This window comes from Manis javanica, chromosome 10 (assembly GCF_040802235.1).
Source record: "Manis javanica isolate MJ-LG chromosome 10, MJ_LKY, whole genome shotgun sequence".
Lineage (NCBI taxonomy): Eukaryota > Metazoa > Chordata > Mammalia > Pholidota > Manidae > Manis > Manis javanica.
The window spans coordinates 79,408,004-79,430,959 of record NC_133165.1 but is presented as its reverse complement, the minus strand read 5'-3'; the positions used below and the strand labels follow the sequence as shown (position 1 = coordinate 79,430,959).

At 41.6% G+C, this 22,956-nt stretch overlaps 2 protein-coding genes across 4 annotated transcripts in view; one reads left to right on the top strand and one right to left on the bottom strand.

The window, feature by feature from the left end:
• The window catches only part of LOC108384624 (bMERB domain-containing protein 1-like), a 145,642-nt gene that overhangs the window by 112,990 nt on the left and 9,696 nt on the right, over nucleotides 1–22,956 (bottom strand). The window contains exons 1-2 of one of the 3 annotated variants that reach the window (XR_012121438.1): nucleotides 9,916–10,029; nucleotides 1,680–3,252 (exon numbers count right to left, since the gene is read on the bottom strand). The exons of 1 other annotated variant lie outside the window; for it this stretch is intronic. Coding sequence is in view for 1 of the 2 variants with exons in the window: in XM_073213407.1 (XP_073069508.1) it covers nucleotides 9,916–9,931 (16 nt within the window). In the remaining variant the exon portion in view is untranslated. Of the gene's footprint in view, nucleotides 1–1,679; nucleotides 3,253–9,915; nucleotides 10,032–22,956 lie in introns of those variants that run through there. One more of the 3 variants, XM_073213407.1, reaches the window with a different exon arrangement.
• On the top strand, nucleotides 1,313–9,934 carry LOC108402618 (retinol dehydrogenase 7-like). The gene is made up of 4 exons (XM_036991954.2): nucleotides 1,313–1,690; nucleotides 7,356–7,614; nucleotides 8,531–8,691; nucleotides 9,502–9,934. The coding sequence occupies exons 1-4, from the start codon at nucleotides 1,378–1,380 to the stop codon at nucleotides 9,723–9,725; spliced, it is 957 nt and encodes a 318-aa protein (XP_036847849.1). The 5' UTR covers nucleotides 1,313–1,377; the 3' UTR covers nucleotides 9,726–9,934.

The following is a 22,956-nucleotide window of genomic DNA, read 5'->3' as shown; positions in this document are numbered from 1 at the left end:
TACATGAATATAAATATCCAAGAAGTTCAACAAACTCCAGATTAGATTAAATCAAGGAGACCCACCCTGAGACATGTTACAATAAAGCTTTTGAAAGCCAATGACAACAAAAAGAAGCAACTTGTTACATTGAAGTTATCCTCAACAAATATTTCTCATCAGAAGCTCCAGAGGCTAGAAGAGAGTGAGCCCTTATATCCAAAGTGATAAGGGGCAAAGAAAAAAACCTGTCAATCAAGAATCCTATCCAGCAAAACTGTCCTTTAAAAGTGAAGAAGTGAAGACATTCTCAGATAAGTAAATGCTGGGGGAGTTTGTTACTACTAGACCTGCTCTGCAAGAAATGCTCCAGGGGGCCCTGCAACAGGAAATGAAAGGACCCTAGATGGTATTTGAAGCCATATGGACAAATAAAGATCTCAGTGAACTTAAACATTTAGATATTATAGAGCTAGTATTATTTTAACAATAGTTTGTAACTATACTTTGTGTTTTTTACATGGTTTAAGAAACTAATACATTTTTTTGAATTATTAGTCTAAAAACTAAGATTCTAACCTTGGTTTGCAGCTCCATATTTTGTTTCCTACATAATTTAATAGACAAGTGCATTGAAAGAACTATTAGTTTATGTTTTGAGGCACAAAATGTATAAAGATGTAATTTTGTGAAAACAGCCGGAAGTTTTGGGGATGGAGATGTAAAGCAGCAGTTTTTGTATGTTATCAAAGTTAAGATTATAACTCAAATTAGTGTTATAACTTTAGGATATTAAATGTAATACCTAATGGTAACCACAAATGAATAGCTATACAATGCACACAAATGAGAAAAGAATGGAAACATTTCACTACAAAAAAATCAACTACAGACAAAAGAAGACAGGAAATGAGGGTTAAAAACTAAAAGCAAAGTGACAGAACTATCCCCTTCCTTATCAGCAACTGATTTAAATGTAAATGTATTAAACTCTCCAATCAAGGACAGACTTGAATTCAGTTTTGAAGAATAAAGATGGATCTATGTATTTCCAAATGATACCAAACTGGCTCACTATCCCCTTTCTTTACCTAATACATCTACATTTTTGCCAAACACTGTTTTTTAAAGAAACAAACCAGACCAGGGAGTTCCACATTCATGGCTAACCCCGCTAGAGTCATCTTGCAATCCTTACAAACATTATACCTCACAGACCTCTGGCCTCTTAACCAACCTCCAGAATTACATTGAAAATTAATCTTTATAGGAATCTTGATAACAAAATTGAGATTAAGGGTCAGGCAGGAAACAGTCCAGAAGTAGGCAAACATAACATGGGTCTGTGTGACATGGAAGAATTTTCTTCTTTCTAGAAGGGAAGGACAGATACCTGCCATGTGGCTGTGCCTGGCAGTCCTCGTGGGCCTGTACTACCTCCTGCGCTGGTACCGGGAGAGGCAGGTGGTGAGCGACCTCCGAGACAGGTATGTCTTCATCACAGGCTGTGACTCGGGCTTCGGGAACCTGCTGGCCAGGCAGCTGGACATGAGAGGCTTGAGGGTGCTGGCTGCGTGTCTGACAGAGGACGGGGCTGAGCAGCTGAGGCGGCAGACGTCAGACAGGTTGGAGACAGTGATCCTGGATGTCACCAAGACAGACAACATCGCTGCGGCCACCCAGTGGGTGAAGGAGCGTGTGGGGCACAGAGGTATGGCCAGGGGAGTCTGTCCACTGGACAGGGGCTCTGCCCTCAGTGTTTTAGAATTACCAGATAGCCTGCTGGGTGAAAAGTTTCTGGATCAGATTGGAGGTATATTTGGGGATGTGTTTCATTGTATAAGAACTCACAAATACATTATTATTTATGGAGTAAGTGGGACTTACTTATGTTTATTTACTTGGGACTGACATGAAAAAATCCAGTTGTATGGAACACACATGTCTCTGAGTGGAAGGTAGAAAGAAGTTTACTGACAGTGATGGAATAGACTTAACAGGTAACTGGTAAGAAAGTAGGATGAAGGATAGAAAGGCAATCAGGGAAAAGAAGGGTGGCCTGGTATAGAAGCTCCAGTTTGCAGGGTTGGTGGCCACTGAAGATCCAGCCAGAACATAAACTTGCTGTTATGCGGCCTGTCAGTCTGTCTTTTTCTGAGGACAGTATAAACTCATCTTTCTCAGACTCCCCAGATGCATTCAGGGAGGTTCTGGGACATCTTCATTGTTCATCCAGTGCCACAGGTGCACTTACAATGAGGCAGTTTTAAGGAAATAGGTGAAATCGAGTTATACCAAAACTCTGGTCACCAACACCTGAGCAGTGTCTTTCTGTGCTGCGCCCCCTCTTATAGGGCCTGGAGAGGGTTTATGAGGAAGCCCAGCCATGTAGCAAGAAGGCTTCCTGTGAGGCTAGGCAGGTTTCTGACTCCTGGCAAGGGAGCAGCCAGTCTTCTAGAAGCAAGTCCAGGGTAGGCCATTTGGATGGATAACGGGAGCCTCTACCTGGGACAACGGCCACAAACATGCTGTGGAATAGCAGCTGTAGGTGCTGACGTCCCTGTCCCAAAAGTTCCTTAGGTCCCAGGAGGTGTGTCTTCTGAGAGGTTTCACTTCTCCTTTGTCTTCTGGGGTAATGAGAGAAAAACAAGAAAGGGCTCCCTGGGCTCTTCCAGAGGCCAATCGGCACATGCTAATGGAAGACTGAAGCCTCAGGACTTCAGTGTTTCAGACGTAAGCCTCTTGCACTTCAGAAGCTAAATCTGCTGTGCTTGGGGACTGCTGATGCCCATGTTTCCCTCACCATCACCTTTTTCCTCTTCCTGCATCGCTGAATTGGAGCCTGTCCTTTAAAGGCCACCTCTCTCCCCAGAAAAGCTTCTCTGTAAATCTAAGTACACAAACTTATCTAACAATTTTGGTATTTAATCTTGGTGGTAATAATTACCAATTTATTCCCTTTTCCCAAAATAACTTTTATCCCAAGCAATTTTATCCCTTGAGAGAAAGATTGATGTCTTAAAAGATGTTTACACATGTACTTTTACATTTCCATGCTCATCTGAGACTGGACGGCATTGGCAGCTAAGAATCGTGAACATCCCTTGTGCGGTATCTGCTGGTGTAGCCATCGTACTGGTCCCTTGCCCTCTTCCTTCTGAGAGTAAGGCTGTCCTGAGCGGGGCACAGCTTCTGTGAGCATCTATTGAGCTAAGGACTTCAGTTGTAGTGGATATCACCCTCTTGTCCTGTCCACACGCACACACACAAGTTCTAAAAAATGACAGTAGGGGAAAGAGTTATTGTACAAGAACAGGTAATACCCAATATTGGAGAGTGGTTACTTGAGGGTTATCCTCACAAAGCAAGAATGAAATTCAGTAGTTCTGTGTGCTGAGGGTGGTAGGAAGACTGGTCATCATGAGATGATGAATACTGAGAAACTTAAGACCCTTCCCCTTTGCTTATTTATAAAGTTACAATCTGTTTTCCCAGAGACCTTTACTCCAAGTCATGGTCCAGTGCCAGGCCTAGTCACCTAGGCCAGTTTATTCTGCACATTGCCCTACATCAGCAATTCACAATCAGGGGTGTGTAAAAGCATCAAGATATGTCCATAATCATGGGGAGAGTGCAGCAATTTATTAGTTGATAATTAATATTTGAGCTACAAATGTTGTCCAGGGTTTCCCTTGAAAATATCAGAAAGGAGTTTAGATTATCTATGGGTCACTCACACTCCACTACAGGTTTTAAATGGAAAGGAAAGAAGGGCGTCATAGTTAACATCACCAGGAGTGAACATTCACATCACTATCATCTGTCAGGTATGGGAAAGTGTGGAAGTTAATGTCTGAAGCATGATAACACACTGCCTCAGAATACTGCACCCAAAACATAATGATTTTAAAGATAAATAATTTTTGATCCCATTGTTCAATGAGCTCTGCAAGTTTTTCAAAGTAAAAATGGGGCCATGGGACTGAGGTCTGCCAGTCTCTTTTTTTTTTCTATTTTAGTATCATTAATCTACAATTACATGACGAACATTATGTTCACTAGACTCCCCCCATCACCAAGTCCCCCTCACAAACCCCATTACAGTCACTGTCCATCAGCGTAGTAAGATGGTAAGATGCTGTAGAATCACCACTTGTCTTCTCTGTGTTGCACAGCCCTCCCTTTGCCCCCCCCCACATTAAACATGCTAATCATTATGCCCCTTTTCTTTTCCCCCTGCTTATCCCTCCCTTCCCAGGCATCCTCCCTAGTCCCTTTCCTTTTGGTAACTGTTAGTCCATTCTTAGGTTCTGTGATTCTGCTGCTGTTTTGTTCCTTCCGTTTTTTCTTTGTTCTTATACGCCACATATGAGTGAAATCATTTGGTACTTGTCTTTCTCCGCCTGGCTTATTTCACTGAGCATAATACCCTCTAGCTCCATCCATGTTGTTGGAAATGGTAGAATTTGTTTTCTTATGGCTGAATAATATTCCATTGCGTATATGTACCACATCTTCTTTATCCATTCATCTACTGATGGACACTTAGGTTGCTTCCATTTCTTGGCTATTGTAAATAGTGCTGCAATAAACATAGGGGTGCATATGTCTTTTTCAAACTGGGCTGCTGTATTCTTAGGGTAAATTCCTAGAAGTGGAATTCCTGGGTCAAATGGTATTTTTATTTTGAACTTTTTGAGGAACCTCCATACTGCTTTCCACAATGGTTGAACTAATTTACATTCCCACCAGCAGTGTAGGAGGGTTCCCCTTTCTCCACAACCTCACCAACATTTGTTGTTGTTTGTTACCAGTCTCTTTTATTTCCTAGAAGCCTGAGGCATCTCAGATACATGCATCCCATTCTTGCAACCAACACTTCTACTCTTTCCAGCTCACTCCATCTCTCCCCGAGAGTGCAGATATTCTTGATCACACTAGGATCCCCAATCCATTGATCCAACCACCTTTCCACTAACCCTCATTCCTTGATATTCTCTCTTCCTTCATTACCCACCTACATTCCATGATCTGTTACTATGATCACCACACTGCATATGCCTGAGAATCTCTTGCTCCCCTCTGCCTTGGTGGTACTCAAAACCACAAGCCTGTGTAATACCATGTCTCCCTGCCACACACCTGCCCTTGTGGAGTTCAGTGTGGTTGGGGAAAATGGAACTTGTGGATGGTTGGACTTTTATGCTGTTGCACATAGCCATATATTCTTATTCTCCCAATTTCCAGACAATTTCAAACATTTCCTCTCCTCATACATTCAACATGTTCTCTCCTATCCTCACTCAGAGCTGAGGACCAGCTTGACTGAGACAAAGGGAAGGAATTGGAAGAGAAATTGCCCAGATTCCACCACCTCCTCCACCCACCTACTATCTGCACCAGCACAGCCTGCCCTGCCCACCCACTGTGTCCAGTCCAATCACGTCTGAAATAGAGCACAGTCCCTTTGGCCTAGTCAGCACATCCCTCCAACAATTCTACCCTCTTTCTCCTCTACTAAGTCATTAATTTTTTGCTCTCCAGCACTTTTTTCTCCCATCTTGCCATCCCTCACCTCCTCCAAATCTTTTTCTTATTGCCACAAAATTTGTGTAAGAATTTGTCTATACTTACTGGCTCCAGTCTCTCTTCTCATTTTCTATTAAAGCACTTCCAACCATCAACACATATCCACCATTCTTCCCAAACTACTTTTTTCAAGGTGTCCAGTGACCCCCACCATCTACATCCAAGGGTTGATACTCAGTCCTCACCCTACTGCACACAGACGCAACTGAACACTGTCTCTCTGTCTGTTTCCATGTACTCCACTCCCCTGGCTTCCAGGATGCCACTCTCTTAGAATTATTTCCTCTTATCTCAATGTTTTCTCTCAGTTTCTTCTGCTGATTCCTCCACTTATCCCAGATCCTTAATGTAGAATGTCCTCAGGGCTCATTTCTTGGACATCCTATGTATCTACACTTATATCTCCAACCCATATCCCTCTCCTGACTTGAATTTAAAGTAGCCACCTGAAAATTTCCTCTTGAGTATCTGGGAGACATCTCAAATTCAACCTAGTGAACTGCATTCCTGATGGTTGTCCATCTCCAAAGCTTTCACATCTCAGCTAGTGGGGACTCCATCCTGTTGTTCATTCCAGCAAAGTTATTCTTGATGACACTTCTCTGATCCACCACCATACTTAAAAACACAGATGATCCATTAGGGATTGTGCCTTTAGTATTTTTTCAGCGTTTGAGTTCTTTTCACTATTGCTGTTCCTACCAATCTGGCTCTAGTCAGACTATGTGTCTGGATCATCACAATCTCCTCCTACCAGTAGCCGCACCTAACCTTGACCATCCTCAGTCAATTCTCAATAGAGCACACACAGAGTGCCTGTTTAAAAATAAGTCATATTTTTTCACAACTGTACTCAAAACCCTGCCATGATTTTCTATTTCACCTAAAGTAAAAGCTAAACTCTTCAAAACAACCTACAAGGTATTGCATGGTCTGGCGTCCCATTATTTCCTGAACTAGGTCTCTATTGTTCCCTAAGTCTTGCCTTCTGCTACAGACACACTGGTTTTCTTGCTGTTCTTCCAACATGCCAGGCATCCTCCTGCCTTGCAGTATGTATTGCAGCTCTTTTCCACCTAGAACTCCCCATCCAGATGTCTTCTAACTGGCCTCTTCTCTCCCTGTAAGTTGTGCTCAATTCTCCACTTCTCAAGCAAGCATGTCCTGCCGACCAACTCAATATGCTGGTGAGCTCCGGTCACCTGCTCTTTTTTCCCATTGCCCTGTATTACCTCCTAACATACTCTATTATTTACCAGTTTATTGGGTTTGCGGTTTATCTACCTCAAAAGAATGCAGTTTGAGCACTGAAACTGAGGCAGGTGTTAGTGGGACGCAAGTAGATAGAGCTCAAGGCCCCAGTAAGGTAGTCATGGTCAAGGCTTCATAGTAAACAAGAAGCCTCATCCTGGACATCTGGAAAATCAGCCTGAGAAAGAGGGGAGTTTTTCTTTCCTTTGATCCTAGCTCAGCCATAGTAACAGGCCTAGCAACAGCTCCCAGCCACCAGTGTGATTTACTCCATTTTCATTCTTATAAACCCTCAATAGTACAGCTGCGATGTCATCCTCCCTTGGAGTCCCTCCTGATTAGTGGGATTTTTTTTCTTTCTTTTCACTCCTCATTAAAAACTTTGCTGGTTACTCCATCCTCTCGTCTGCTGGCTTCATTCTCCTTTCATCGTTGCCTCCAAGACACCATCCTGGGCAAAACAGCATCTCAGCCAGAAACAAAACAACGCTCAAATAAGTTTCCCATTTCTGACTTATGCCTTTTGTTTCTACCAGGCCTCTGGGGTCTGGTGAACAATGCTGGCACCGCTATACCCATCGCCCCAAATGAGTGGCTGACAAAAGATGACTTCTTAAAGATCTTGAACGTGAACTTGGTTGGCCTCATCGAAGTGACCCTGAGCCTTCTTCCCCTGATCAGAAAGTCCAGGGGAAGAGTAGTCAATGTTTCCAGCCCTGCTGGTAGAATACCTGTGTTTGGTGGTGGCTACTGCATTTCCAAGTATGGTGTAGAAGCTTTTTCCGACAGCCTAAGGTAAGACCCAACCTGCTAAGTAAGACTTGACTGTTACGGGGAATGCCTTCCTGAATGATGGGCCTGGGTTCCAGTTATGCTATTGTTGACTGAAATGAGGGGCTTTGGAAATGGAATTCAATATCTTGCAGTAATATGAGATAATCCATTAGGGAATGTGAATAATATACTAGGACTTAATTTGTCTTTGTTGCCATTTCTACAAAATGTCTACATGTCCCAGACAAACCATACATTTCTGTAAGACACATATATTTACAAATATATCTAAGTATTATATGTACATGAAATACATATACTTCAAGTGGAAATGATAAGTCTATTGTTAAAGAATTGTTAGCCTTATTAATTCAGCACCTTAAGCCACTAAACCTGACTGGCAGTTCTCACAAAGAAGTAGTGAACACTGGGACTAATTTAAAGGCAAATCTCTATGCCAAGTACTATACTTACACCTCAAGGAAGCCCTGTGAGTTAGATGTGATTCTCCACCCTCAAGCATAAGATAAAGCCAAAACGTGAGTCTAGTTCTGTGGGTGAAACACTTCTGTGGTGGGTGTCCGTAGATGTAGTAAATGTGCCAATTCTGCAGAGGCCCATGAGTGGAATGCTTTGCCTGCCCTCAGGGTGGAGATCAAGTCTTCACCAAGGAGCAGAGCTCTCACCTGAGCAGGACAGCCAGAAGAGCAGCATTGACACCTGCCTCTTGCAGATTTCCAGGTCCTAAGAGGGAGTCTGTGGGTCTTGTCCCTCGAACGTTACTCAGACATCTCCCCCAGATGCCTGGGTGTGCTCTTTCATATGCTTCCTTGACCTAAATGCCTTTATTGAAACATTTGGGCATTCTTTGTTTAAAAAGGGGTGGGATTGATTAGGTCACAGATGGAAGTTGAACATCTCTAACCTTGTATTTCAGAAGGGAACTTTGTCCTTTTGGTGTTCGTGTGGCTGTCATAGTACCAGGGAACTTTAAAACATCCATTTGCCCTCATGATATGCAGAATATCCTCAATGGGATTTGGAGTCAAGCATCCCCTGAGGTGAAGGAGAGCTACGGAGACAAGTACTTTGAAAGCTGTAAGTTCTTCCTCCATCCCCACAGAGAAAGCATGGCAACCTCATTACCTGGAAATAAAGTCCTGAGTATCGGCTTGCATGCCAGCTACAAGGCCAGGTGGACCGGCTGCTACCCTTTTTGCCTTGCTCAGGCCATTGGTTCCCCTTGAGCCCCAACACGCCCTTCATACACATGAGCTCAGGGGCCGGGCTCTGTGGAAGGATTAACTCAGTCAGTGCGCACACCCACAGAATGAAAGTGCTGTTGCCAGTCCTCATTTACAGATAAGGAAATTGAGGCAAGTCAGAGGCCACACCATGAACTAAACCCTGGACAGCTGTAGCCCAATAGAAATATAATGCAAGCCACACTGGTAATTTTATTTTTCCATTCTCCACATTAAAAACAACATACAGGTGAATTTATTCTAGGATAGACTAGCTTCAGAATACTATCATTTCAACAATAAGAAATTGCAATTGAGGTATTTTACATTGTTTCTTCATATTAAGTCTTTGAAATCCACTGCGAATTTCACATCTATTGCACTTCTCAGTCTGGACTGGCCACATTTCTTGTGCTCAGTGGCCTCACGTGGCTGCAGTACTGGACAGCACAGCCACAGAGCCTATGCTGTGAGGCCTGCCCCCTGCCTCCTCTGGCCCAGCCCTCCAGCAACCACCACCCAGACATCAGACCTGGAACACAAGACAGTTCTCTTCCTCTCATGCACACTCCCACCACTCCAATACTGTTGGTACTTGTATTTTCTCCTGCTTCTTTTCATATTAATGTGTTACTACAATTCTTATCATTTTTCTCTGTAACAGATTGCCAGTATCTTAGTAACCTTGCATCTCAAGGACAAAAGGATTTCAGCCCAGTCACTGACTGCATGGAGCACGCCCTGACCGGTGTCCACCCTCATACCTGCTACTTTGCTGGCTGGGACTCCAAATTCTTCACTCTCCCTCTGTCTTATTTACCAACATCTGTGGCCGACTTTATTCTCAGCCTTGCTGCAAATGTGGAAAAGCCTACTGATGCTGTGTAGTCTATGAGTTCAACCTAAACACTGATTGTAGACAGGGCATTGGGGCAGGGGGCACTAACCAGTCAGGTGTTCCTCTGGCAAAGAGAAAAAATCAGGGGAGCATGCAGCTCTCTACTTCAATAGGTTCTCAGAGGCCCTGCCGTATGTTCGTTCCCAAATTCCCAAATTCATTGTCTCAAAAAATACTTACTGAGTTCCTCCCACATCCCAGGTGCAGTTCTGGGTGCTTAAGATTCATCCACACACAAACAACGACCCCTGCCTCCAGGTTCTCACATCCTAGCTTCTCATCAGTGCAGGGTGACTCTGCCAAGAGAATTATGAAAATTCAGAGGTTTATGCTATGAGGGCTCCAAATAACCTGGTATAAAAGATGGGTGCGATGTCATGGCTACTAACTTGAAAATCATGCATTATTAGTGGTGTTCTATTATAGACATAAATTCTTTTCTTTCTAGAAGTTTTTTATAACTTAGTTCTCTAAAAATTACATAAGCTAATCATTAATTTATCAAGTAAATTAATAAATTCAATAATTTAGTCCTTTACCTCTAAACTCTTGAAACACCCAGACTTAATTACCTCTGCCCAGATTATCTGGCAGTGACCATCTCATGACTTGTCCTATGACAGCCTCGCCTAATCCTTACCTTGCTTTCTGCCTCCTCCTCTGCCACTGACCACACTCTGTGCCCTGCCCACTCCCTCTCAGCTCTGCCCCCTCTGGCTATATAACCCTGGGCAAAGCCACTGGCCTGAGGCTATTTTCTCATCTCTTAAATGAGAATAATATTCCCCATAGGTTTGTTTCAAGAGTTCAAAGAAAAAATAAACTGAGGTGCTCAGGAATGGATCCTTCCTCCTCCCTCTGGAGGATGTTCAGGGAACGTAGGCTTCAATTATTCTAAAACTAACCATTTGTCCTTGTGTCTCTTGTGGCAATTTCTAATTGTATGATGCTTTCTACTTGCCACACTATGTCCTCTTCTTAAAATGCCTAGCTCATATGGTAATGCTGTTATCATTATCAGCATTATCACTATCAGAGGTAGGAATTGCCTTATCATTCCCACTCACTGATATGAGAGCTAAAACTCAATTTTTCAAAATTCTGTGAACCTCCAGCTACAGGTGCGGCAGGGACCAGATCAGGTCTCCTGACCCCAAATCCCATGGTTTGTCGAAATGGACAAACAGAGATCTGGTGCTAGACCAACCTTTCTGCTACTGCAGTGACAAAACTATGCTTTTCTCACATTGAAAGCATTTTCATTTGATGCCTCATCCAGGCATGTTCTTAGGTATCTCAAAGAGAAAATAATATTTGTACTGGAATTATTGCTGTTTTTGAAGACGTAGGAATTTGCTGTCTCAGTGCATTCATCCTAACAGAATTATTCCAATTTACAAATTAGAGTATCATGATTTCCTGCTATCATTGATTGCACTGGCCTGGACCTAATTAAATAAACAGTTACAGATGAAATTTGTGTCACCACTGTTATGCCTTTATTTTCAATACGAATGGTTCTAAAATGAGATCTCCAACAATCAAGCCATCATAAACAGATGATCATATGTCAGGGTCCTCCTAAATTGGAGATTTCCTATCCACATGAATATCATTACTATACACAGTTTGTGAAAAGAGTCACATAATTGAGATATATGATAAGTACAGTGATTTCACAGCCCTGAGGAGCGTGGCATTTTTCCTGAGAGTTCTAATGGCAGAATAAACTCTACCCCTTTTCTTCCAATGATTTGGCAGATCTGAAAAACCCTTTGAATAAATAATTTCACTCCTGGGAATTGAGCTTAAAAAACACAATGACAGCAACACGTTATTGAGTAACTATTATGTCCTATCCACTGTGCCAGATGTTGAAGGTGCAAATAACATAAAATAGAGCTCTTGGTTTCAAGATGGCAGCAGACAGAGCATACCGTTTTCTTAACCTCTATACAAAATCCTAGAAAAGGAGGGAGGAAAGAAGGAAGAAAGACCATATAAGATATATATTATGCTTTCTTTAGGAATATATGTATGAATGTAAGCTTACTTCATATATAGAAAGATATACATTAAACTAATGGTAGAAATTACCATTGCAGAAAAAGAAAACAGACCGAAATTTAGGCTGATTGTCAAAGGAAACTTCAGTTTTTTCTGTAATGTTCTAATTTTAAAAGAAAGTTGCAAATACATATTATGATTTAAGATGTAGTAATAAAATAACATTTAAAAATCAAGGTGCATTCTGTCTTCCTCTTCTCATTTCATTCTTGAAATTCAGTTGTAAAGTTATTATGTTAGGTCAAATAAGAGAGGCATTGGCTTTGAGTGGGGGTGTCATGGAGAGTAAGAGTATGAGCTAGGGAAGGAGAGCGTAGGTGCAGGAGGACTGTCTACTGCAGTTGTCCAAGCCCTCATGGGAATGAGTATTGTGGCCATGTAAGAGGGTTGCCTAGCATGGCTTGTTGGAGCCCAGTGGAAGTAAGGAGGGTGTTTGCACATGGAAGGGAGTTGCAGCAATGATGGGAAATTGGTTACTCATAGGAGGACAGATTGAATAAGTAAATATATTAAGGAAAATAGGAACAAAATTTCTCACTTTTAAAGAAGGGAGTTGCAAATTTGAAAAGGTGGAAACCAATTAACTCTGTTATTTTGGATTGGAATTGAGGTATGGTATAAACTCATAGTTTTCAATATAAATAGGTAGATAAACAAATATGGATTTAAATATGTATGCATGCATATGTGCACACACATGTGCATACTCATACATATACAAATATATACATAAATATATTCCTTGCCCTTTTCACTGAAAGGGGAGAGAGATGTAATAGCAGTAACAATCAGAACAGCCAGCACCCAGATCTCACTTCTAAATGCCACTCTCCACTGAAAGGAAACAGGGCTACTTGGAGAAATGGTTGATTCCATGACATGCTGGGAAAGTACATTATGAGCCTGGAATATCTTGTTGAAATGGAAAGAATAAAAGAATTTGTCAAAATGACACAGAAGCTAAATTGCGGGGGGTTCTGAGTGAACAAACCTGTAACAATTTGAGTATTAAAAAATAAATGTTGAAAACAACAGATATCTAGCCAATGGAAACCATGAGCCATATTGGCATGAATGATTTGACCCATTCATTCCCTTGGCCATAGTCTTTGGTTTAAGGATTAGCACATAACCCATAATGGTCAATCAGATCATTACTGAGGATTATTAAGTAGCTATAGTGAAAACTCTGTTTTCCTCTCAGGTTCTTCAACTAGGGGGTATACGGATAGGCTACTGGTGGCCATGTTGCTTACCACATGGAAAGGGCCAATTCTTTCTCAAGAATAAAGTCAAGGAGTGATAAGCAGAGCTAAGATTTGGAAATGAAATCTTTAAGACTTCATTTGCTCCTCTGGATACAGTTGGGCCAGAAGCTAGTTACCTCCCTGGGTTTCCCTGCCCTGGTTATGTGGGGGATATGTTCTTTTTTCTTAAGCTAGTTTGGGTTGGATCTCTATCACTTGTATCCAAAAGAGTCCTATTCATGGAGCCATACACCTAAAAAGATAATTTCAGCAAAACATGAAAGTCGATAAAAGAGAAGCAAGACATGGAACAGAGAAGGGTTACTCAGCCCAACCTCGAACTTCAGAAGAAGTTTTCTGAGGAGCTCTGCTGGGGGCAGGCTTGCCCACTTGAAGCTTTCAAGCAGGGGGAGCTTCATTGTCTATCAGGGATCTAGAAAACTCTAACAGAACCTCATCAAGGAGATGTATCTCCAACTCCTACCCTCTAGAAGCCGTAGAGACAAGGCGGCTTTCAGTTGTGAAGCCAGAGAGGGGCCTTCAGGCAGCTGCCCTTGCTCAGGAAGTGGCCTCACACACAGAGCATGGACTCTCTATGCTGTCCTCCCTTGAACATACTCACGATCCCAGGAGACTGAGTATCAACTGACACTACTAGACACCAGAGCCTGGAGGTAGAGCGCCGGGAAGGGCAGAAGGGTTCCTAACCTTGGGAAAGATAGATGACTAAACCACACATTACCACACTGTGTGAAAAGTAGGACAGGAAGTGTGACCCAGAAAATCAGGGACCAGTCCTGGCACAGGAAGGAGAAAAAGGGGGGATGGCAGCAAGTGCTTTTTAAGGTTTTTAAATGGAAAGTTCCCTTCAGGTGATTTCCAGCTCCTCTGTGAAGTGGCAGCCCTGCACATGTGCTGTGAGGGTTGGGGCAGTACATTGAAAAGAGGGGTGAAGGTTTGAAACAGCTTTCAGTATGATGGGAAAAGAGGTTAGCTGAGTGAGAGAGCTGCAGTTTTAAGCCAGTGAGGCAGGGGGTGTTGTCTGTTTGGTTCATTGATGAATCCCAAGCACTTAAAAGGGTGTGTGGCAAGTAGTAGTCACTTAAGAAATATATGTGGGATACATGAATACATTAGTTCCAGGTGCTGCTGGAGCTGACCATTCGTTGTAGACCATGAGGCTATGGTGGCACCAGTATACTCAAGACATACATCAGTGGCTATAGAGGGAAAAGCGGAATGTAGAAGGGGTCAGGGTTGGGCCTTTTTCAACTGAAACAATTTTGTGGATTCAAGAAGTTTGAGAGGTCAACCCCTCCCAAACATCTGCCACACCCACTCCACATAATTTGGGTTTCTAGCACCTTATCATGTGCCTGGATCAAGAGGAAAAATCTCCCAATATGTATTCAAGCCAAGTGCCCACCCTATGAGGAGGCTACATTTCTGGCTTGGAAATGGCTATGGGTCCACCCAGGGACAACAATGAAGAGCTGGCAGCAACACATCTCCAGGGATCCTACCTTGATTGATCTGCCTCAACTTCTTGCCCAGGTGTACTGTTACGGTGTTTTCCACTTGCTTCTGCTCTAGGTCTCCTTTGAGACCCTGATAAGTCACTCTCTAAGTCATTCCCTCACATACTCACCAAATCCACTTTGACTTCTTCTCAGAGGCAGCCCCTAAACTCCTCACGGGATAGGTTTCTGAGCCACTGATAGGTAATCTTTTGAACCTCCCTCCAGACTTGCTCTAGAACCTTCCCCAGGTCATTTCCTTGTTGGAAATTTCCTGGGTTGCTCACATGAAAATTTCCTTAGTGTCTCAATGCTATTTCCCTTGGAATTGTTGCTTCTTTTGTCCATTTTTGCCCTTGAGCTGAGATAGCTCTGGAAATTTGCTCTGATACTGCATCTGCCAGAGACTCTTGGATCCTGTGGACCAGTTCCCACCAGGCAGTTGCTTCTGGAAGTCATTGCTGGGAGGAAATTCCAGGAAAGATGAAAGCTGTTCTATACAGACTCCTGGTTATAATTAGAAGGGTTAGAAGGTGTAGGACTAAAGACTTCCTGAGATCTTTGGATCACAGAGCATGAGTCCATTCAGTTGCTACTGCAGCAGTGCTGTTCCAAGTGTTGAGTTTTAATTTGGGTTGAGAAACTATATCTCATTCTGGTTGATGGGGAAGGACATAACTGGTCCTATAGGGAGAGAAGAAGGAGCAGGAGTTGGAGAGAAGATTCAAAGTGGGCCTGGGATGGACCTGAGCCAGAGCTCTGGGCTTGGTTTGGGGCATAATTTATTGTAAGGGCAGAACAAGTTTTTCATTTGCTGAGTAAGGCTACCACATTGTATAATTTTAGGTGGTAAATTGAAGGGTTGGGTTCACACCTCTGTCCAGGAGCATTCCCGTGCAGAAAGAATGGAGAAACCATGGATAAAACTCCAAAGATTCAACATCTTGGCACATAGTATTCTGTTCAAAGAGTAAACATTTAAGGAAGAAAATGCTCAGGTAGATTCAGGACCTTAACCTGTGTCATTAGGATACAGTCCCTCTCTATCTCGTCTCTACTCTTTCTATGTTGTCATTCTAAGTCAAGCCCTCCCTTCAGAATGGTCAGGATGACCAGCAGTTAGGCCTACATTCTACTAGCACTGCAAGCTTCCTAATAGTTCCAACACAAGTCCCAAGATTGACTCTCAGTGGCATGGCTTGGGACATAAGCCCATCCCTGAACTGATCATTGTGGACAAGGGGTAGAAATTAATATCCATTTGCTCTTTTTTTCATACTGAAAAGATCTTTTTCAGTATTAGGCAAATCACTGCTCAGCTAAAATAAACCATTTGCCAGACTTCTGTCAATCTACATGTGGCCTTTTGATTAAGTTCTGGGTAATGGTCTCTTAGCAGAAGTAAACTGGGCAACTGACAATTCACAACCCTAAAGGAAAGGGGCATGTATATCCTCCTTTTCCCAATTTTCTTCTTTCTGTGAGTTGGGGCTTGATGAGTCCTATGGGGCCATGTGAACATCTTAAAGAGGATAAAGCAACAAGGTCTAAAGAGTCGAGATTCCTGACATCTGGGGGCTGCCACACCAGCCCTGAACTGTTCATGCGCAAACTACTGTAGACAGAGAAATAATTCTCTTAATTAAACTACAAACTGACATTTTAGATACCTGTTTTGTAACCCAATCTGCTTTTGCACTATGTAACTGCTGAATATTGGTTAGGGTAGGTAATTGGCCTTCTCTATCTGATCACCAAAGTTATTTATGCAGTTTACAGTTGAAAATGCTTCCAACTGCCACTTTCACTTGCAATCTTAGACTCTCTCTTATATTATACCCATAAATTTTTCAATTCTTTATTCATTATTTTTTTGTTTTTATTTCTAAATACCTATATGGTAAAACTAACTTTTTTGTTTACTTTTTTACTGAGATTTAACTCATTAAATTTCACCCTTTTAAAGTGTGCTGTTCAGTGGTTTTTGGATGTGCAACCTTTACCACTATCTAATTTCAGAACATTCCATTGCTCCAAATGAACCCCTGCACTCCTCATCAGTTACCCCACATTCATCACTTCCCTCAGCCCCAGCAACCAACAACCTATTTGTGTCTCTGTGGATTTGCCTGTTCTGAATATTTTAATATATTTCCTGGGCATTTGCATATTCTGCTCTGTTGTTTCCTTTAAGACATTGTACAAATGACATGCCCTGCCTTTACATTTTTTGGAGTGTATCTTTGTGTCCCCATACATTTGTGGCATTCAGTGGTATTTCTTCATCCTATATGTCAGTTATTTATTGTAATATATAACTTATGGGCATAAAACAATAAATAAAACCTATAGGGTATAATAGAGTCTTCATTAAAATTTTTGTTTATTTAATATTGTGTTTTAAACTTTATTTCTACCTATCCTTGCTTTCTTCTCATTCCTGTCCTCTTTATAAATTGCATTTTGTAAAAACTGAGGGAACAAAATAGCAGCAGACCCGGAGAATAAACTAGCAGTTACCAAAGGGGAGGGGTGTGGGAGGGCAGGTGGGGAGGGAGGGAGAAGAGGATTGAGGGCTATTATGTTTAGTACACATGGTGTCGGGGTCACAGGGAGAACAGTGTAGCACGGAGAAAGCATATAGTGGATCTATGGCATCTTGTTGCACTGCTGGACAGTGACTCCACTGGGCTATGGGTGGAGACTTGATAATATGGATGAATGTAATAACCACATTGTTTTTTCATGTGAAATCTTCATAAGAGTGTATATCAATCATACCTTAATAAAAAATTTTAAATAAATACATAAATAAATTGCATTTTGTATCTAGTTGTTCAGGATCGTTAACATTTTGTTAAGTATTTTTATCATTATTGCATGATACTGTTTTTCTCTTCAATGATTTTGCTCTGAAATTTGACATGATACACTTGACTCCCCTAAATTATACTGACATGACAGATCTCAGATCACCTGTTGCTTGTTAATGTCTTTTTAAGTGTAAGTTTTTTTGTCAGCAAATTATTGGACCTCTAAAAAATCTCCCTGGCAACTCTCCTTTTTATGTGAGAATAAATCAATTTGCATTTAATGCTCTACTTGTGACACATTTTTACTGCCCTCCATTTTTATGGTCTTTTGTTCTCTCCATTCAGTTATGTAATTTCTTTAGCTGACTTTAAACTCATATTTGTTTTACTATGATTATAAAATAGTCTTGTCTAAACAAGATATTTTTCCATGTCAACATCAAGCATTTAAAAATAATCATCATAATATTTTTTTCTGCAACTGATTATTACCTAACCAACCTTTGAGCTTATTTCTGGAGGGGATAAAGAACAGAGAAATCTTTGGAGTTAGTCTCCCAGCCCATCTGGAACTTTGCCCTCCCCTGTCAATTGCAGCCTGGGAGATGGCATGTCTGGGCTGCTCAGGGAAGCTCAGCTCTGAGTGCAGCCTCTCTGCCAGGTGCTTGGGCAGTGAACATTAATCCCTCCCCTGCAGGTATGGTAGATGCAGGTGCTGTGAGCTACTGTTGAGGGGAAGATGGTCAAGACTTCCTTGTTCAGCTCCAACTAAAGAGCCTGACTTTACCCAGAAACTGTTTGCCCTGAAACCAGGAATAACCTTAAGCACTGAAGTTGCTCTTTAAATTCAGTGAAATTTTACATTTTTAATTTCTCAGAGTCTAAAATTGTTCATGCTTTTTTATTCACATATTTTTGTCTACTTAATTTTTATATTTCTCATTGTATTGTATATTTTATGTCTAATCAGCCGGAATTTCATTACTGCTAATGATTTCTTCATTTTAACTGCATTTTTCTCCTATTTAAAATTTTTTCTCTGAATTTAATAAACATATTTATCTTTTTATTTTATTATAATTGCAAATCAGCATGCTAAACTTTGACTTTTATATAATCTTTTATATTTTACTTTCCAAGTTAAAAAATAATTTAAAATTTTTAATTATCTTTTAATTTCACGTTCTTTATCTTAGATAAGTATATGCTATTTTAATTTTGGACTCCTTAATTTACTTAACAAATTTTATAATTTCTTAATCTTTCAGCTGTTGGTGTTGAGCAATCACTTTAATTTTTAATTAATTGTATTGTTATTATTAAGTGATGGTTGTGGAGTTTTTTTATTTTTCTGACTATTGAGATATAATTGACATAAACATTGTGTGTGTTTAAGGTGTACAACATGATGATTTGTATATGTATATAATGTGAAATTATTTCCACAGTAAGGTTAGTTAACCTCTCCATCACCTCACATAATTATCATTTTATGTGTGTGCTAAGACTATTTAAGACCTACTCTCTTAGCAACTTCTAAGTATACAATACAGTATTTTGAACTACAGTCACCATGCTGTACATCAGATCCCCCAAATTTATTTACTTAAAACTGGAAGTTTGTGCCCTTTGACCAACATATCCCATTTCTCCCATCCCCCAGGCCCTGGCAACCACCATTCTACCCTCTGTTTCTGTGCGTTTGGCTTTATTAGATTCCACATATGCGTGAGGTCATACAGTGCTTGTCTTCCTCTGTCTGGCTTATTTTACTTAGCATAATGCCCTCAAGGTCCATCCATGTTGTCACAAATGGCAGGAATTCCTTCTTTTTTTAATAGCTAAATAATATTGTATTGTGTGTGTGTATATATATATATATATATATGTAAAATTCATCTATTTCTTTATCCATTCATCCATTGATGGACACTTAGGTTGTTTCCATGTCTTGGCCACTGTGAATAATGCTGCAGTGGACATGGGAGCCCAAAGATAGTAATTTCATTTCCATTTCCTTTGGCTATAAACCTAGAAATGGGATTCCTGGATCATATGGTAGTTCTATTTTTAATTTGTTGAGGAACCTCCACACTGTTTTCCACAGTGGCTGCACCAATCTACTTTCCCACCAACTGTGCACATGAGGGTTCGCTTGTCTCCACATACTCACCAACACTTACTATTTCCTGTCTTTTGATAATAGCCATTCTAAAGGGTGTGAGGTGACATCTCATTGTGGTTTTCATTTGCATTTCCCTGATGATTAGTGATGTTGAGCCTCTTTCATGTACCTATTAGCCATCTGTATGTCTTCTTTGGAAAAATGTCTATTCAGGTCTTCTGCCCATTTTAAAATCAGATTTTGTTTTTGCTATCAAGTTGTATGAGTTCCTTATATTTTATAGACATTAACCCTCATCAGAGATGGTTTGCATATATTTTGTCCCATCCCATAGTTGCCCTTTCATTGTGCTGATGGTTTCTTTTGCTGTGCAGCTTTTTTGTTTGAAGCTTTAGTTTATTTCTGCTTTTTTGCTTTTGCTTTTGTTTCTTTGCTGTCATATCCAAAATCATTGCCAAGACTAACCTCAAGGAGCCTTCTCCCTACATTCTCATCTAAGAGCTTTAAGGTTTCAGTTCTTACATTTAGGTCTTTAATCCATTTCAAGTTAATTTTGTAAATGGTGTAAGATCATGGGTTCAATTTCACTCATTTGCATGTGAACATTTAGTTTCCATTTATTGAAGGGACTATCCTTTCCCCATTTGTTACGGAAAATACTGCAAAGCCTGGACTGGATCGCTGACAGAAGAACCAAGCGGCACTCGGAGGTCTTGGAGTGCTGAGATTTTATTTCACACCAGCGGGGCCCAGAGGGGAGTAATCTCCCAAGGTCTGAGCCCTGAGCACAAGCAAGGAGAGCAATTTATATTATTTTGATATGTGGCATTTAGGCATGCGCAGGGCAAAAGAGGGGCCTGGAGCAGGGGAGGAGGGAGGTGGGAGTGCTTTGCCATCTGGAGGGAAAAAGCAGTTCACTGACCTTGACGGCTGTGTTGAATATTTTCCTTATGAATTGTACCAGGACAACAGGCCTGAATCAATACTGTTCCAGGCAAACTGGGACATATGACCATCCCAATTGCAGCAGTAGTTTTCAAGTGGGTGATGCCAGGGTTCTTGTTTGCAGAGTCGAAGAATGAGCTTTGCAAACACTCAAGGTAGGAGAGCAAGTGAAAGGTTTTTATTTAGAGAGAAAGCGAGAGAACAGAGCTCCTGGCTCACGCCAGAAAGGGACAAGGGAACCCGGAGGGGGTGGGGTTGTCTAGGGGTTTTAATAGGCAGTTGAGAGACAAAGGGCTAGGGATGTACACCTGCTTAGTGTCCCAAATGTTTACCTTTGAAGAAACACTAAGTTTCTTATTAGTCTTCCTGATTATTTACAAGAAATTTACTGCTCTGATTTCCTCCTAGGATAGCAGCTTCCTGGTCTGGGAGCATATCACTAAAGGCTGCCTGCTTTGCTCCCAAGGTGGGCTGAGTTATATTGTCTGTCAAGAAACTTACTTTTTAACTAATTGGGTTTTAAGATGCAATCTTATTTTCAAGATAGAATCCTTCCTGTTTTTACTAAGTTGTTTTGGGCTTGCTTGCCACATTGCCCAGTTGCAAATCATTTGTTTAGGGCTGGAGGAAGAAAAGCAGCACCTGGGTAAAGTTAGAAAAATAAGCTGGGCCTCCCAGCAAGCCACAGCAAATCTCACAATGGATTGTTTTGCTTTGTTTTTTCTGGAGGCCCTCACCTACTCTGTCTAAACCGAGGGTCCCTGTCTCATGGGTAAACGGCTTAATCTCCTAAGAGAGTGTGTGAGTACTTGGAATAGCCAGGGTGTAAGCATCAGTATTCTAAGTAGAAAAACAGAAACTACACTGTTTAGGCAGAAAATCAGACATGAGTCGGGTGGAGAGAGAATAAAGCCAGTAAAGCCCACTAAAAGAAACTCAGAGAGTTAACCAGATAAAACAAGAGAGCCAGAAAGGGCTCACAGAGATAATTAGTTAACTAGCTCAAGTTGCAAAGGCCAGGAGTGACTTGGAATGTCCGGATGTTCCCCAAATAAAGAAAAACATCAGAGCACGGCCCATGCCTTCCTTGTACCAACTGGATCACGCCTCCAAGGCCAAAGATTGTCAGTCAAGGACTTCTCTGGTTACTACAGGGAAATGGAACAAGGGTCATGCCATTGTAAAATCTACTTAGCCTGCAGAAAAGGCCCAGCTTATTCTTTAACTTAATCTATATGCTGTTTTTCCACTTCTTCAAGCCCCTTAATCAATTAAGTAACTTTGTAACCAGGACAGGAGATAGACCTGAAGGGTAAATGAACCTATGTGTGCAAAGAATGCCGGGATCCAGACCAACACAGTCACCTAAATAAGCCTGTTGTTAAGACAAAATTTCAAAGGAATTATGAATCACCTGTATACATCATGCCTTATGCTAACCCCTACCCAAAAAGCCCTATAAAATACCAGACCTTAAACCCTTAAGTGTGACTACTCTTAGAGGTTGCCCACACTCCTGAGTGTGTACTCATATCAAACTTTCTTGTTGCATAAACTGTTCTCCACAATAAAAAAAAGAACTCTCCAACCTCCACCTCTGGTAGTATGTGTCTTTGTCACTTTGCTATCTCCTTCTATTTTCCTGACTTAAGCACAAAGCTTCACTCTGTCTCTGTTCTACTCTGGATAAGCAGGGAGGGGCTACTTAGAGATCTGATTTGGGCTTGCAAGTTCCTGTCACCTGGGTGACCCGGACGGGACTGCAGCTGTACAATCATGCTCTTTAGTAGCCTGCCTGTCTAACCTTAGGCAGGCCCATTCTTGACTTAGTTTTTACTCTGACTTCCCTGCATCTCCAAAATGAATTCCTTCCCAACAACACCACTTATTTTGAGAGAGACAGTTTAACATAAAGAATTACTAACCACTGACAGAAGGGCTGAAAAGACAAAATGGAAGCATTGATGTTTTCCAAACTGCCATTCCCAGGTCTGGGAGAGGACAGGTGTTGCAGTTACCTGAATCTTCATGCTCAAAGGAGAGAACCCCCCTGCCACCAAGGAGCTGGAATGCCGAATCCTGTGGATGAGTCACTGGCTGGATGATGCTGATGCAAAGGAAGTTTCTGCAGAGCTGGGACTTGGAGCTGTGGGAGAAGGTGGTGGCATCTCTGAGGGGAATCATGAGGCCAGTGTGGGGAATGTTGAATGGTAACCTGCAGTCAGGTACTGCTGCTGAAACCAGGGCTGATGCCAGAGTGAAGAAGAGTTGCTAGGGTGACACTACCAGCAACAGGAGAGAGCAGATCCCTCCCCCCTCTTGCCTTCTAGTCTCCCCATTGAGCCCCTGTTAGAAGATCCTATCAGGGGGAGCTGGAAGAAGGGAAATATGCTTTGCAGAGTCCCAGGCAGCTGCATAAAACAAGGCAAAGAAGAGCAGAAGCTTACAGAAAACAACGGCATAGCCAGCTTGCTCCATCCCTTCAGCTCCTCAGCATCCACTCAATC

Coding starts and splice junctions, on each gene's coding strand:
- LOC108402618 (XM_036991954.2), top strand. CDS start 1,378: ATGTGGCTGTGCCTGGCAGTCCTCGTGGGCCTGTACTACCTCCTGCGC. Junction 1,691..7,355: donor GGAGCGTGTGGGGCACAGAG/GTATGGCCAGGG, acceptor TGTTTCTACCAG/GCCTCTGGGGTCTGGTGAAC. Junction 7,615..8,530: donor GCTTTTTCCGACAGCCTAAG/GTAAGACCCAAC, acceptor CTTGTATTTCAG/AAGGGAACTTTGTCCTTTTG.